At 35.2% G+C, this 17,910-nt stretch overlaps 1 protein-coding gene across 1 annotated transcript in view; it reads right to left on the reverse strand.

Moving 5' to 3' along the window:
* The window catches only part of LOC148953511 (putative methyltransferase-like protein 25), a 52,512-nt gene that overhangs the window by 10,867 nt on the left and 23,735 nt on the right, over window positions 1–17,910 (reverse strand). The window contains exon 4 of the mRNA XM_089087718.1: window positions 15,977–16,116. Within this exon, the coding sequence (XP_088943844.1) occupies window positions 15,977–16,116 (140 nt within the window). The remainder of the gene's footprint in view (window positions 1–15,976; window positions 16,117–17,910) is intronic.

The raw sequence follows: 17,910 nt of genomic DNA on the forward strand, positions 1-17,910 counted from the left end.
AAAACCTCACCACTTTGCGGATGACACAACAACAAAAACATCAATCGCAAAAGACGAAGATCCCAGTGAACCCCACAAGGAGCTTTAGGCTGACCTTGAGAAAACTGAGGCATGGGCAGATGCATGACTTGTAAGTTTTAACACACCGAAAACGAAATAGCTCCTAATTTCTAAGGCGCGTAATATGAGGGCTCATCCTGATTTCGTCTTCAAAGGAGTGGTAATAACGCGAGTGGAGTCACTGCGCCTACTTGGAGTTAATTTCTCTTCGGATATCTTATGGACTGAGCATCTCAGTAAAATTAGATGGATCTTGCAACAAGAAATTAGGAGTTATCCTAAGATGCAAGAGTCTCCTCCCTGATGAGTCTATTCTGCCACTATTCAATTCGTGCATCAGACCTGTCATGGAATATACATGTCCCCTCTTCGTTGGTGCACCAAAAAGCCACATCGCTCCTCTCCAACATTTTCAAAATAGAGCAATGCGTGCAGTAACCTCTGACAACACAAAAGCTAAAACCCCACAGCTGATCCAGGAACGTTTTCGATTTGGCGTCCATGTCGGTTTTCTATAGGTACTTGTATAACCCTCCATCAGAAGAGCTATCGAAGCTCGTTCCTGATAAAACAAAGCCCTTGCGATCAACTCGCCGAAGTACAGCTCGTGAGGACCACCTTGAGCAGGGTACTCCCCGGCAAGAATATCTGAAAACAAGTTTCACTCGGCAGTCAGTTGTCATATAGCATAGACTTCCGGCAGAAATAATATTGGAGAATCCTTCCCTTGACGCGTTCAAGAGAAGGTATAACAAATACCTCAGTGTTAGAAAATGAGGTAACTACCAGGACTAGCGACAAATCATCTCTGTGATTGAGCCGTGAAGCCTGTAATAAAAAAAAAGAAAAAAAAAATAGTGAAGTTATTATTCAAAATTTATTGAACAAAACCTCCTTTGTTTGAAAATTATTGGTAAATATTTTTTTTTTCAAAATTTTATCAGATAAAACTAAAGAGTAATATTAAAAGAGCCTATAAAAGACCAAAAATTACGGATTTTCAATCTCAATTAATAAAAATCCTACTCCCCATCCACAAAAAAAGTTATAGCGAAATTATTATCGAAAATTATTGCATTAACCTACAGCTGATCAGATATTTTTACTGAATATTCAGATTTACACAGCCAGTGTCTCTATATAATGCTTCTATCGAAGCTGAACCATCCTTGGTCTTGAGTATATGTCCAATAACTAATTGAACTAATTTCATAATTTATGAACTAATTTCATAATTTACGGCAGGAAGTCAAATATATGCCCTCGTATTACCCGAGTTACTTCTTCAAAGTATCTATTATCAATATCTCGGGTGAATGTGATAAAGTATCTTGGACTTATGATTGATGAAAGATTATCTTTTAAAACACACATTCATAATATACGCTTAAAGACTTCAGGGAATGTTGGTTTAATGCGGAGGTTGAAGCATTATTTGCCCTACTCTGCTTTACGAAGTATTTATTTTGCTCTGATTCAGTCTAATATTAATTATTGTTCTCTAGTATATTTATCTACATTTAAAAGCCATATTAAACCAATACATATTTTAAAAAATAAAGCAGTAAGAATCCTCAAACTTTTTATTTCATCGCCTATTGCACTTCCAAATAAGTCTTCTACACCATCTTTATATACTTATTTAGATATACTTTCAGCTTCTCAATAATTTACTTTTGGAGCAACTATTTTCAAATTTAATTATGACATTAAGAAATTACCGCAATATTACCTCAATCAAAGTTTGTTCTCCCGATCACAAGACTTACATCGTTATAACACGCGACAAAAAAAGAGTATCTACATTGACAAGTATAGTACTGAGAGATCTTAATTCGCCCCGTTCATGTCAATAGCCCGGTGCTGGGATGCTCACAAGGATTTTATTGATAAATTTTCTTCTATCCCTTTAATAAAAAGGAATATTAAATTTCATTTAGTTCAGGATTATTTTTAATTAAGTGTCTTTTTAATATGATTAAGTTATTTGTTTGGATTTTTGTTCTATGTGAATGTGGGCCTCTCAGCTATCTTTTAGTATGAATTTATATTTAATAATATTGATCTCTCTTTTTTTTTATATATATTTATATTTATATTTGGATCCTGGGCTAGCTGCTACTTTCATATTATTTTTGTATTATTGTATCTTTGCCGTCGTAATTATCTTTGTATTGTATCGTAAAATTTTTTATTGTATCTTTGTCTAGGCCTAGTTTTTCGAGCTTGTCTCCCCATGGGCCTATGTCAATTATATACATGTATATGTTAATAATAAAATGATTGAACTTGAACTTGAACTTGAAGTACTTGTTGTGTTTTTTAATTGTTTTTCCTTGTGTTTACTGTGATTTTTTTTCTCTTTCGTTTATACTCCGTCTTATTATTTTTACATGACAGGTTTACAAGTAAATAATAATAATAATAGTTTTAGCTAACATTTTAATTACAATCCTACATCTCAGTTCTTAAGCAGAAAAACTGAAAAAAACCCCTACATTTAACCAATAGCAAAACTGAGAAGTTTTTCCAAGAACAAGTAAAGACACATTTTCCTTAATAGAAAAGAAAATACTATGAATGGTTTAGTTCTACTCCAAGAGGAGCGCCTTAGCTCCGCCTTCGAGTTCAACTGAGACAGACGCGTGCAATCAATAAATCAATCAATCATTTATTACCCACAACTACAAGACAACAAGTAGTACAAGTGGAGTATAAAGATAATAATAAAAAGAAAAACAAAAAAGAACTCAACAAACACTAGCAATTCAATTAAACTAAGAAAAGAACTGTAAAAAGACCGTGGTCAGCGCCAATATTACAAAATGCATTTGCAGAAAGCTTTTTGTGTAGGTCACCGAGCTTTTGAGTTACATCCGTAACATAAAATTTTTTTAACTAGATACCGATTTCTAGTCCATGGCGGCAGAGACAGAAGAAATTTGCAAAATTTGAAATATGTAACTTTAATCTTTTTTAAATCCTTTAGCTTAAGAACAGAATGAACACCCGAAAAATAAAGCAAAGAATGATCAGAAAATGTCGAGAATAAGCGCCCAAGAGCTCTTCTGTTATGTTTTCCACGGTTTGCTACAATTTTTGAGTAACTGAACTGAATTTTTCTTACTAAGTCAGCAACAATCTGTTTACGAAAGAGAGCTAGAGAATTAGAAACAGTAATAACAAGCCACCGAAAGGAAGAGACAGAAAGTACAGAAAATTCATTACATACCAGAGGAGTAGACGAAGACAGATTATAAGATAAGAATTCACACTTGTCAAGATTCAGGGATAGACCAATATTTAGGAAAGACTGAGAAACTAAGGAAACTATCGCAGAAAGAGCAGACTTAGTACGACTAATCAACAGAATGTCATCAGCATAGGCAATGTAAGAAACATCAGTAGAACCAGAAAAATAAGTGGCTGAGATCTTTTCCAGAACAGTAGAAATACAAATTTTGAACAGGGTTGGTGATAAAACACCTCCCTACCCAACACCACGAAGCACATTAGTAGATGTTTCTGGAGAATATTTAGGGTGGAGGGAAGAGTTAGAATATAGAAACTACAAAGGGTAAATAACTAAAAAATTAACACCAGAAAAAGTCACAAAAAAGAAAAGCTGGTTATGAACAACAGAAACAAAAGCCTTTGAAAGATCAAGTGTACAGAGATATACGCCTTTACCCTTAGAAGAATTAGAAAGTTGAATAGAAGAAAGGACACGATGAGCATGTTGGCACCCCACACCAGGTCTGAAACCAAGTTGATTTTCACCAAAGAAAGAAATATTTCGAGTTAAATTAGGTAAAAGGATATACTCGGAGACCTTGCTAATATTGCAAGAAACAGAAACTGGACGGTAAGAAGAGCAATCTGTTGGCGGTTTACCTCTTTTTAAAATTAAAATTGATTGCCTCTTTTTGGCAATCACCTAGATTGACCAAAACAACACCACTTGACGTTAGCTTTCGCTTTGATTGAGACCAAATTAAATAATGAGTGATAGTGAGATAGTGATTGGATTATTGGACAATTTAGTTGATGAGGATTATGATCGTGAGAGGCGTGGAAGGCAATATAAAGCTCACTCGCGTCGCAGAATACTCTCAAGTGAGAGTGATAGTGATCAAACAAATGGCTCTCGGAGCCCAGAGTTTCAAACTCGTGTTCGATATGGCTCTCGGAGCCCTGAAATTAGTTCTAGGAACGAAAAATATTGCTCTCGGAGCCCCATAAAAATCCATGACACAAAGCGGAAGGATTCTCAGGAAAAGCACAAAGGTAAAAGATTAAAAGAAAACACGTCAAATGACGCTCTATACAAAAAGATTTCTGAAGAACGCTCTGGTACCAAAGAGAGTCCCAAGATCCATAAGAAATTTGCCAAAGTTGCAAATGAGCTTTTTCTGAGCCTTTGGAAATAGAGAAGCTAAAAGATTTATTTGAGCACCATCCTAGGCCTGCGAATACTAAAAAAATTTTGTTCCAAAGGTGAATAGTGAAATTTGGGCTACGCTCTCATCACACGCTTGACAGAGGGATGCGAAGGCACTTCAAGTGCAGCGGAATATTGTTCGCTCAACATTTTGTGTTTTAGAGGCAGCAAATTCGATTCTTGAGCTTAAAAATGAGCATATCAAAGAAAAGGTTGTCAAAAACCTAAAAGATATAGAGTTCACATGCTTGGCCTCACCAATTGTGATCTAAGTCTAAAAAGACGTCATGCGATGAAATTTGAAATGAGTCCAGATCCCATTGTAGTATCAGACTTATGCGCTCCTGAAGTCAAAGTCACGGCATTTTTTTTTTTTTTTGGCAAAGATGTTGCTAAAACAACGTCTAAAGCCAAATCTGTCGCGGATTTGAAAAATCATTTGGAAGACCAAAAACCGTGCAAGGGGAGGCCTACCGTTATCGGCAATGGCAGAACGAGGCCCACCGTCCAAATTATCGCAGAAGGCAGGGCCAGGACCGTCAAGAGAGGTCCAAAATCCAAAAATTCCAGAAAAGGGATCGCAAATAGCTGGTACGTACTATTTAACATACCCCGCCCTTGATTTTTATGATTTTGTTGTGAATTTCAACAGGCAGTCACAATATTTGGCTGATAACTTTAAAGCGGGGAGAATTAGTAAGTACGTCTCGAAATGGCAGTCAATAACCAGTGATTTGAATATTTTGAATATTGTAGCCTCGGGCTATAAGATTGAATTTGAGATAAAACTACTAAAAGCTTTGAAAACAACAAACAAAAGTTTTACGTTTGAAGAAATACAGGCTATAAGAAAAGAAGTTGATAATTTATTGCATAAAGGTGTTATTGTTAAAGTACCCGAGTTCAGAATAAAGGAAATACGTTGTATTTCTCCCGTTCTTACGGTCCCAAAGAAAGATGAGTCTACTCGGTTTATTCTGAATGTTTAAAAATTAAAGGAAAACATTAAATATTACCATTTTAAAATGGAAAGTGTTCATTCTACGGTTCTTTTAATGACAAAAAATTGTTATATGGCCTCTATTGACCTAGTCGATTTTTATTATTCATGCCCTGTTGACTTTGATGATCAAATGCGGCTTTGTTTTGAAGTAGACGTTTGTTATGCGTTCCCTTCAATGCCAAATGGCTTATCATCTGCTCCGAGCTCCAAGGGTTCTTACGAAACTTATGAAATCCGTTTTCTCCCTGCCTCGGAGAAAAGGGTATTTGTCAGTGGTGTATTTAGATGATTCTCTCCTTCTGCGAAGGTCATATTAGAATGTCAAAACAATGTCTATGAAACAGCGAAATTACTGTCAGAGCTGGGGTTTTTGATTCACACGGGAAAGTCAGTTCTTATCCCAAGCCAACAAATAGAATTTCTGGGTTTTATGTTAGATTCACGATCAATGCGTATTTCCCTGCCGGAAAGAAAAATTAAAAAGGTCATAGATTTGGTTTAAAAAATTCTTAGTCAAGAACTGACTACGATTCAAGAAATGGCCGAAACTCTAGGCGTTCTTGTTTCAACATTTCCAGCAGTGGAATTATGACCTTTATAAGACACGAAAGCGGAATCGTTGAAAACTCAAGCACTAAAGTACGCGAGGGTTGATTTTGCGGCAAGGCTAATTTTAACATCTGATGTAAATTCGGAACTTCAATGGTGGTTGGGTATTACCAATCATGCTTCTAAAGAAAATGAGCCTAGACCAACTGACAAATATTTGTGTAGTGATGCATCAAAACTAGGTTGGGCACTCGTGGATGAATATTCCATGAAAACGGCCACAGGTGAATGGTCCTCAGAAGAGAAAAGATTTGATATCAATGTTTTAGAAACGAAGGCTGTTTATCTAGGATTAAAATGTTTTGCTCAGGATATTAAAGGCATGCATGTCCGGCTGCGTTCTGACAATATAACCACAGTAGCTTATATAAATAAAATGGGAGGATGAAAATCTGAGTTCGTAATTATTTCGCAAATAAGGTCTGGCAGCTAGTATTGCAGGGCAAAGGCTGGATATCAACAGAACATGTGCATGGAGTTGCTAATATCGCGGATAAAGCATAACGAAAATTTGATAAGGAAGAAGAATGGAAATTGGATTCTGAAATATAAATTATTTTGAGCTTTTTGGTTTGTCAGTCGATAGCTATTGATTTGTTTGCAATTAGATTAAATTTTCAGATTAAACCATTTGTTTCTTGGAAACCAGATCCAGAATGTTTGTTCGTAGATGCATTTGCAATGAGTTGGAAGTCTCATTTCTTTTATGCATTCCCCCCATTTAGTTTGCTTCTGAGGACCCTTCAGAAGGTGGAAACAGATCAGGCCACTGGTATTTTGATATTTCCAAATTGGACCACACAAGTCTGGTATCCCTTACTTCTGGTATCCCTTAACTTTTAATAGGAAGTCCCATATTTCTACCAAATGATATTTTTATTTTGTCTCTCCCACAGAAACCGACCTTGCACCATCCATTGTCCAAGACGTTACGCCTAGCGGCTTGTGTCGTCTCCGGCAAAGGCTTCACCACCAAGGATAATCTCTTTCCACAGTCGATATTATCATGGATGGATGGCGGGATTCGACAAAGCGCCAGTACAGGGTTTACATTGTAAAATGGATCGACTTTTGTGGAAGAAATACAATTCAGGCCTTGGAGGCAACTCTACCGGAGACTTTGACCTTTCTTACGGAACCTTTTCACTCAGGTGTTGCATACAGTGCTATTGATACTGCGAGGAGTGCTTTATCGGCAATTTTACAAAGCCTTCAGTTAGGCAGTAATAACATCACTAAGAAGTTCATGCGAGGTGTCTTTAATAGAAGGCCTAGTCTACCCAAGATTTCTAGTATTTGGAATATAAAACGATCTCTTTAGACTGCCAGCTTGGGATATCGAAAATCTTCAATTAAAGACACTAACACAAAAATTAGCAGTTTTATTGGTTCTATCAGCTTGTGAAAGAGTTCAGTTTTTGGCCAGTTTATCAATAAGTAATATGATACATAATGCTACTATAATTCTCCATGACCACACTGCCTTTTCCATGACGAAATCAATAAGAATTCCAAATAGGGATAGGTTCTTTCCTTTTATAAGACAGTGAAACGAAAATATAAAACAAAGACTCTAAATATTTCGACGACACAGTCGGTTATCATCATCAGTAGAGTTACTAACTTATCAAAATTAAAACAAACTCCTTTTATACTAAACAAAATAATCACTTCCGGGTCAAAGCAAGTTACCGGTCCATTGACTTAAAAAGTTCACTAGCTGTTCTTGAATTTTTTAATACTGTGTTGAGTAAAGGCGGTACAAGTTTCTTCAAAATTGCAGGTCAAAGCAGGTTACCAGTCCATTGGCTTAGAAAGTTCACTAACTGTTCTTGAATCTTGTAATACTGCGTTGAATATTCTTCTAATTAAAAATGAAATAATGCTGAATTTACAGGTGGTAAATTTATCATTTTATTCTTCTAATAGCAAATGAAACGTTGCTGATCCTGAAGTTGGTCTGTCATCCCCATATATACGACGTTACTATTATTCTCCATGACCAAACTGCAGTGTAGTCATGGAGAATAATAGTAAACGTCGTATATATGGGGATGACAGAGTAACTTCAGAATCAGCAATGTTTCATTTGCTATTAGAAGAATAAAATGATAAATTTAGCACCTGCAAATTCAGCATTATTTCATTTTTACTTAGAAGAATATTCAACGCAGTATTACAAGATTCAAGAACAGCTAGTGAACATTCTAAGTCAATGGACTGGTAACCTGCTTTGACATGCAATTTAGAAGAAACTTGTACCATATTTACTCAACGCAGTATTAAAAAATTCAAGAACAGTTAGTGAACTTTTTAAGTCAATGGACCCGTAACTTGCTTTGACTCGGAAGTGATTATTTTGTTTAGTATAAAAGCAGTTTGTTTTAATTTTGATAAGTTAGTAACTCTACTGATGATGATGACCGATTGTGTCATCGAAATATTTAGAGTCTTTGTTTTATATTTTCGTTTCACTGTCTAATAAAAGGACATATCCCTATTTGGAATTCTTATTGATTTCGTGATACATAATGATGATGGGAGTTTTGATTTTCAAACCAATGTGTTGTTAAAAACAACGAAACCGGGCAACCACAAATCAGTAGTTAAATTTCAGGCCTTTTCAAGAGTCGTCCCCGTGTCCGGTGACGCACCTAGCTAGGTATATTAGAATGACGTCAGATCCGAATAGAAACGACGAACTTTTTCTTACATATCGTAAGCCTCATACTGCTGCGTCCAAGTCATCTATTTCTAGATTGATAAAATAATTTTTATTTTTTGCAGGTATAGATATCAGTGTTTATGGTGCTCATAGCACACGCTCTGCCTCAACGTCCAGCCTTAAAGCAAGAGGAGTTGACGTGGACCAAATCGTAAAATATGTAGGCTGGACAAATGCCAAAACGTTTGCGAGGTTCTATAATAAACCAATTGAAAGTGGTCAGCTGTTATCTGTCTTTTGAATTTACTCATTGTATTTTATTATATTTGAAATATCTTACTATAAATGAAATTTTGTACAACAGCCTCTCTTTATGAATATGGCTATTATTGATCATTAGTGTGGGTTTAGCTCATGCTGAACTTTAAAATCTCAGTTAAACTCGAAGGCGAAGCTAAGGCGCTCCTTTTGAAGTAGAATTGAGAAATTAAACGAAAACTTACCAAGTTTGAGGTTTGATTATAATTCTACCCCAAAAAAGGAACACCGGCGTAGCTGAGAATTCAACTGTCCTCCCAATTTCCCTTCCCGTTGAACTCTGAGCATTTCATCATGAGCTTAACCACCGCATATTATAATGACTTTAAAATACTGCTGTTGTTTTGGTCAATCGAGGCGATTGCACGCGTCTGTCTCGGTTGAACTCGAAGGCGGAGCTAAGGCGCTCCTCTTGGAGTAGAATTACAACCAAACTTCAAACTTGGTAAGTTTTCGTTTAATTTATCAATTAAACCCAAAACGAACACAAACTAAAATCAATAATTATGTCAAACATAAAGAATAATCCAGTCAAACTCGAAACAAAGAGATATCAGCAAAAATAAGAGCAGGGCTACCGCTCTCTCTAACCCCTCTAAAGGCGAGAGTTCATTTGCACTTTAGAGAAAACCATCGAGATTTTGAACAATGTCACTTTTAGCTCTTTGATTAGAAAAAAATAGATGTTTCAGAATCCATGGTTGTGATTAAAATATGCATAATTTGAATCATATTGTATATAATAATTCTCAACGTATAATGGAAACAAGTATGGACCTCAACATATGGACGTCCGGCCAATTGATATTTTTATTATTGGTAAATTTAGCCTTTTTATTTTACAAGACAATAGATATAGATACATTTCAGATACAGATAAATTTTTTTTTCAAAAAATAAAACAACTCAATAACACAATCAGAGATCCCACAAAGACTCTATGGACTGTAAAGTAGGAAACATACGAAACAAAACTTAAACAAATTAAACTATTAATCAATCAAGCACAAAAAATTCAAAAACAAGTACTAACAAAAATAGAAAGAAAAAAGAAAACAAAAGAAAGTACACAAAAAAGAGAAAAAGCAACAAAAACAAAAGAAAGAAAAAAGAAGAAATGACAAAAGGAAAGAGAATTTATTCACAAAAGACAAAATCGACAACGGATATACAAAGTGTATGATGTCATATTTGAGTAACTCATCTTGGGATCGTCCTTTACTACCAGCTAAGAAAAAGTCGACTTCCTGTACGTGATATATGACGCAATTCATTAATTAAATAAATGAAAAATATAGTATCTTCAACATCAATATAACGTCTATATGACACATATAACATCCATAGATATGTTGACTAATAAAAATAAATAAATAAATTTTTAGATAAATGACGCAGCAGGAGAACTAGATTAAATAACGTTGTATGACAACTAATTACAAGTAAGCAGCTCAAATAATTAACAAAAAGATTCAACACAGTAATCGGTCTATGCGCATTGCAAAGGTGAGAAATTTTAGCTCGCTTTATCACGGGTATCAATTTACTTCACAAAAAAAAAATAATTGGCACTATTCCAGAGGAGAATTTCAATTTATACAACAAGCTTAGGTAATTAAGTAGAAAATCAATACTAACATCAAGAGCCACCCCGCAGATACCATCCTTACCAAGGCCGTATCCAGGATTTTTTTTGGGGGGAGGGGGGGGGTAAAAAAACTCAAAAACGCATAACAAATTTATTTATATCTATTTTTATTACGTTTTTACGAGTCGGGCAAACACTTGGGGGGGGGGGGGTTAAAACCACCAAACTCCCCTGTGTAAGGCCTTGATCAGTACCCATACTGAATTACATTTTAAACTTATTTACAACCATACTTCGCGTCACAAAAAGTCGCTATTTATATGCGACTAAAGGCTGAAGTTAAGCTTTTCAACAAAACCAATATTTTCAACAATCTAACGTTTAAATCTACAGCCTAAAAAAAAAATATATATATATATGCATGAAATGTCTTTACCGGGCTTTCTACAAAGGACAAGACTCTTGCGGTCCTGGCAGATTAACATGCTACGCCTTTCTGGATTCAAAAATCATGCAAGGATGTTTAGTCTTTATTGCTTATGGACCTATTGTGAAATGAAAATAATCCAAGGATCATTTAGGAAATAAATTATTAGATTGCAATCGTTTATAGCTTATTGCCCTACTTAAATTGAGTGAAGAAATAAATAAATTCCCTCTTGATATTTGAGAAATTTAGCTATAAAGAGAGAACCTATTACAAGACCACTATTACGACGAAATTTACTATTTCTAAATGAGTTACGATGGTGTATGTGCTCTTCCCTTTAAAATACGTTCGATTAGCTTATTTGTCATATTTGGTTGCCGAAAATGGCTTTCGGTACATCAGCCATCATCCTTATTATGTCTTCTCGTATATGTCACTATTCTGTTGATATCTTCGGCTAATACAACTACTGTTCATTCCACAAGACCATTCTTACAGCGACTATTCTCACTACAAATGCCCTTATGATGGGTTGTAATAAGCTTTATTCGCCGTATTTGGTTGCTTTGCATTTTTTTTTTTTTGCAGAGATATAGCTCCCATTTCTTTTAGAGCAGGTGCCATTTGACTGATCCTTACAATAAAAATATATATCGCGACCAGGGAAAAGCCGAAGGCTGTTTCTTAGCTGAACATAGTAAACAACAAGCCACAGGGTAAGTCACTCAAATATGACATCATACCCTAGGGAAGCAACTTTTTAAAAGATAGGCTATGGGTTCTACATCGTCTTGTATACAGAGATGCAGTTTCTGCCAAAAATTGCATTTGATTAAATATTATCTCTTTTTACTTACAAAAAGCACGTAGATGCAAAAAATAGCTTGCAAATGAGCCCTAAAACGTCTCTCTATGAAGTTTCAGTGCCCCCCTAGCGGCAAAAAAAAGAACCAAAAAAGGAGACAAATCACTGCATTCCATGCAAAAATTCCCCTGAACTGTATTTTCGGCTAATGGGTAAATGGTATTATAAAAATATAAATGTTTTTACTTTCATAACTTTAATAAATCAAATAATATTAACATTTTGATCACTAAATATCAGTACATGTATAGAAAACTGACAATTCATACTCATTTGTATTTTTTCAGTAAAGTGCAAATCATGTTCTGGCCTTGGGAAGGCATAGGTGTTTTGAGCCCCACTCATGTTAATTTCTGCTCGTTTTGAGTTTGTCTCGGTTATTTATTGTAATTTCTGTTCGGTTTGGGTTTTATTTATTTATCGATGCTGATTTGCGGTAGTTTCACGCTTGGTAGATTATTTGATTCTATTTTTTGCTCATTTTTGGCTTAATGGAGTTCCTTACTTTTTTTTGAAAAACTTATTTTGCGGAAAAGAATTTTTAAATTAATTTCTGTTCGTTTTATATTGACATAGTCTTTTCAGAGAAAAAGAAAATGATACTTTAAATCTTTTCTTTTTTTTAAGACTTTATAGTTTGGCCTCTTTATTGTATGCTGGAGAAAAATTTTCAGCAATTTTAACAACATAGGCTACACCCTTTTAAAAATCTGGACCCAAAGAGTAGTGCTTAGTTTAGTTTTATACCTCCTCTAGTTGACCTGAAATGGAAAACTTGATATCATTGGCAAAAAAATCTGTTTACTTTCTTTGATAGCTTGGATACACTTACGCTATTTTAATTTATTTAAATTTTAAGAGCAGAAGTAGCCCCGACAGTTTGAACATAATACCTTCAGTCGTTCTTGTGATGTTGCTGAGATTCCTTATTGGGAATTAGCATTAAAACAATGCATTTTGATTTAATCTTAAAGCAACATTTAGTTTTTAAACATAATAGGCAAATGGGAGGGTGGGCGTGGGAGGGGGACTAGTTGCCCTGCAATCACTTTCGACTATTAAGAAGGGCATTAGTCCTTTTTATTTTCAATTGAATGAGCCCTTTTCGAAGTACCTACGACAACCCCTTCGATACGAAGTGCCCTGGTCTAAAAAAAAAAAAAAAATAATAATACATTGTACCCAGGTCGATTATTACTATGAAAATGCCAAGCCTTCCAATCACTTCCAACAATCAAAAACGGCACTAGTCTTTTCAATTTCCAATCGAATGAGCCTTTTTTGAGTTTCTGCGACAACGCTATCTATAAACACTTTGTATGCCCCCAGGGCATAACCTACAAGCCTTGCCCTGAGGACTGTGAGGGGGTTGTCATCCTCAAAGACCTAGAACTTTGAACTATGTTAAACAAAACGGCTATCTCAAAATTTTGATTGGATATGTTTGGGAAAATGGTGCATGAGAGGGGGGTTAGTTGCCCTTCAATCACTTTCAACTATTAAAAAGGGCACTAGCCCTTTCAATTTCCAATCAAATGAGCCCTTTTGAAGTTTCTACGACAAGACTTTATATAAAAACCTCATAAGCCTCCAGGGCATAACATACAACCCTTGCCCTGAGGGCTGAGGGGGGAGGGGTTGTCATCCACAAAGACATAATTTCCAGAACTTTCAAATACGTAGAAAAAAATGGCTATCTCAAAATTTTGATTGTATGTGTTTGGGGAAATGGTGGGCGTGAGAGGGGTGTTAGTTGCCCTCCAATTACTTTCGACTACTAAAAAGGGCACTAGCCATTTAAATTTTCAATCGAATAAGCGTTTTTTGAAGTTTCTACGACAACGCTTTCTATAAGAACCTTATATACCCCCAGGGCATAACTTACAACCCTTGCCCTGAGGGCTGTGGGGGGGGAGGTCATCCTTAAAGACTTAATTTTCAAAACTTTCAACTACGTAGAACAAAATGACTATCTAAAAATTTTGATTGGATATATATATATATATATATATATATATATATATATATATATATATATATATATATATATATATATATATATATATATATATATATATATATATATATATATATATATATATATATATATATATATATATATATATATATATATATATATATATATATATATATATATATATATATATATATATATATATATATTATATATATATATATTGTGTTTAGGAAAAAGGTGGGCGTGAGAGGGGGGTTAGTTGTCCTCCAGTCACTTTAGACTATTAAAAAGGGCACTAGCCCTTTGAATTTTCAATCGAATGCACCCTTTTTCAAGTTTCTACAACAAAGCTTTCAATAAAAATCTTATATGCCCCCAGGGCATAACTTACAACCCTTGCTCTGAGGGCTCTGAGGGGGAGGGGTTGTCATCCTCAAAGACCCAATTTCCAGAACTTACAACAATGTTGAACAAAATTGCTATCTCAAAATTTTGATTGAATGTGTATGGAAAAATGGTGGGCGTGTGAGGGGGATTAGTTGCCCTCCAATCACTTACGACTATCAAAAATGGCACTAACCCTTTGAATTTCCAATCGAATGAGCCCTTTTTTAAGTTTTTACGACGAAGCTTTCAATGAAAACATTACATGCCCTCAGGGCATAACTTATAGCCCTTGCCCTGAAGACTGTGGGGGGAGTGTCCAGCTCAAAGGTATAATTTCCAGAACTTTCAACTACGTTGAACAAAATGGCTATCTCAAAATTTTGATTGGATGTGTTTGGGGAAAAGGTGGGGGTGAGAGGGGGGTTAGTTGCCCTCCAATCACTTTCGAGCATTAAAAAGGGCACCAGCCCTTTGAATTTCCAATCGAATAAACTTTTTTTAAATTTCTACGACAACGCGTTCTATAAAAACCTGATGTGCCCCCAGGGCATAACTTACAGCCCTTGCCCTGAGGCCTGTGGGAGAGTGTCCTCCTCAAAAACATAATTTCTATTTGGAAATGAACTACGCTGAACAAAATGGCTATTTCAAAATTTTGATTGGATGTTTTTCGGGAAAAAGTGGGCGTGGAAGGGGTTTTAGTTGCCTTCCAATCACTTTCGACTATTAATAAGGGCACAAACCACTCCAATTTCCAATTGAATGAGTCCTTTTCGAAGTTTCTATGACAACTTCTGCGATACAAAGTGCCCTGGTCTAAAGGAAAAAAGAAAAAAAAATACATGACGCCAACATCGTTCTTATATGCCCCCAGGACATAACTTACAACCCTTGCCCTGAGGGCTGTGGGGGAGTGTCCTCACCAAAAACATAATTTCTATCTGAATATCAACTATGCTGAACAAAATGGCTATCTCAAAATTTTGATTGGATGTGTTTGGGGAAATGGTGGGCGTGGAAGGGGTGTTAGTTGCCTTCCAATCATTTTCGACTATTAAAAAAGGCACTAGTCGTTCCAATTTCCAATCAAATGAGCCCTTTTCCAAGTTTATACGACAACTCTTTTGATACGAAGTGCCCTGGTATGGAATAAAAATTAAAATAAAAAAACAAAAATAAATAATACATTGTGCCAACATCGTTCTTTTCTTAGGCAGCGCGATTGCGCTGCCTACGATAAGAAGTTTCACTTCTAGCCAATACAAGAACAAGAATTGATCTTGGATTATGAATAATAAATGCTGAATTTTTAATTATAATGAAATAACTAATAACAATTAACTAAAATTCTCTTCTTTGATAATAAATCTTAGTTTTTTTTTATACCTGTGTTGTCTTGTTTATTTTACTACGATGTTAGGATTTTTCAAGATATCTCTCTCATTGATTCACTTCCTTCCTACGAGGCTTAATTAGGGATAGTTGGGTCTCATGGCTGAGTTATGGAAATATTGAAAAATAGCCTAAAGCTCCTCGGAAATGGCGTTAGATTGAAACGTAAAGTGCAACACTGGAGTCGCCATTGCCGAAAACCCCATACAGGAAATAAAGAAACAAGGCTTCAGTGCTTACCTCTTTAATCAACCGATGAACTGACTGTGACGCCATCATACGAGCATTTCTTCCTAAACTGAACTTCCTATCTTCTAAATATTGACTTAACGGAAATCCAAAGGAAGAAGTCAGGATTTTTCTATTTCGATCCTGAGGGACTGAAAGGATGAAAAACAAAACTTTCTGAAAATTTAACAGACTACTAATTAACTTACTAATTAATGGTATGAAAATTAAGGGCACAACAATATAAAATCACAGTAACACAAACACAGTAGTGTCAACGGGTGGGACCCGCGTATCCCCAAATTTTTTTTACCCCACCGGTAGACTTTGGAAAAAAATCGGATATTTTCATTAAAAAACGCCTTTTTTGTATTTCCATTGAAAAAACGACAAACTTACAGAAAATGTAAAACAAAAGAGAAGAAAACCGAGAATGGTATCTTACCAGGCCAATGAAAATACTGGATGAAACAAAACGGATATTCCAGGAGAATGGCTAGGTTTTGAAAAAAAAATCGGGTATTTTCGTCAAAAAACGCCTTTTTTGGTATTTTTACTGAAAAAACGACAAACTTACAGAAAATATAAAACAAAAGAGAAGGAAAGCGAGATTGGAATCTTAAGACCAATTAAAATACTGGATGAAATAAAATGGTTATTTCGGGAGGACAGCTGCTTCCCTTTTTTAGCAATATTAGAGAAAGTCTCAAAGTATCAAGATCACATTTTTTTAGGGAAAACCCGATCGATAATGACCAGATAAAAATAAAAAGACACGAAAAACGTGGAGATTAAAAGGAAACAGATACCCAAATAAGAGAAATTAAAAATCTAACAGCACGTAAGAAAAAAACAGGTAAAATCAAAATTAAACGAATTAAAAAACGACTAAAAAACACAAAATAATGAAAAAAAAACAGCCACACACCCAAAATCAAACGAATATCAATAAGTTCTCATTTAGAAGCTATACAAGCGACAAGTTAGACAGTTCTTATTGAGAACTTATAGTGAGTAGTTCGATTTTGGGTGAGTGGCTGGCTTTTTTCTAAGCTGTTTTCTTTTTCTTTTTTTTTCAATCCATTTAAATTTGATGTTACGTGTTATTATCTACCATGTTGTTAGCTTTTTAATGATACTAAATTATCAGATCCCTTTAGTCCTTAGCTTTATAGATTATCTGCAAGCGTTTGATTGAGTCAATAAAAGAGCTTTAGCGAAGGTCCTATCCTCGTATGGTATACCAGATAAATATATTAAAGTGATTAGTGCTATGTACGAGAATTGCAGATTCTGTCAAGGAAATTAGGGGATAGCAGAAGCACTGAGCAAGCTATTCGTATATGGTATATTTTCACCCATTTCAGTCTGATCGTATAATTTCTGCAATTGGGAGATACCCAGTGGCAAATCGGAGATACTTCATCTCCGATACGCCCATAAGGTATCTAGGTGGCGTCTAACGACGCCACTGGGGATACCTTATGTTCAGGATAAAAAAAAAAATAATAATAATAATACCAATAATATCAAGACATAAACTAACTTGACACAAGACAAGGCATTGACCCACTAATATTGGCGTTTTTTTTTAGCTGAATTCCATATCGAAAACGGTCATTATGGTTAGCTAAATTGTATGTTCTGGGAGCCCTTTTGCCGGTAGCGCATAAAAGTAAACACACCCTCGACTAGCTAGCGCTAGCGCTATCCCTAGCTAGACCTCTCGCTATCCCTAACCATAGGAGTAACTTTGTTACTTAAAGGCTTTCATTGATAGACAATGTAGCAGCTATCAGCGGGTAAAAATAAAATCATGACATTAAATGAAGATATGACTTAGTTTGATTGAACAAACATACTAAATTATCTTGATACTAAACTTGATACTAAATATCAAGAATTACATAATAATATAAGTTAAACTCATTGAAGATTTTGACAAT

This window comes from Artemia sp. Qi Xiang Cuo, chromosome 4 (genome assembly GCF_049724085.1).
Source record: "Artemia sp. Qi Xiang Cuo chromosome 4, ASM4972408v1, whole genome shotgun sequence".
NCBI classification, from domain to species: Eukaryota; Metazoa; Arthropoda; class Branchiopoda; order Anostraca; family Artemiidae; genus Artemia; species Artemia sp. Qi Xiang Cuo.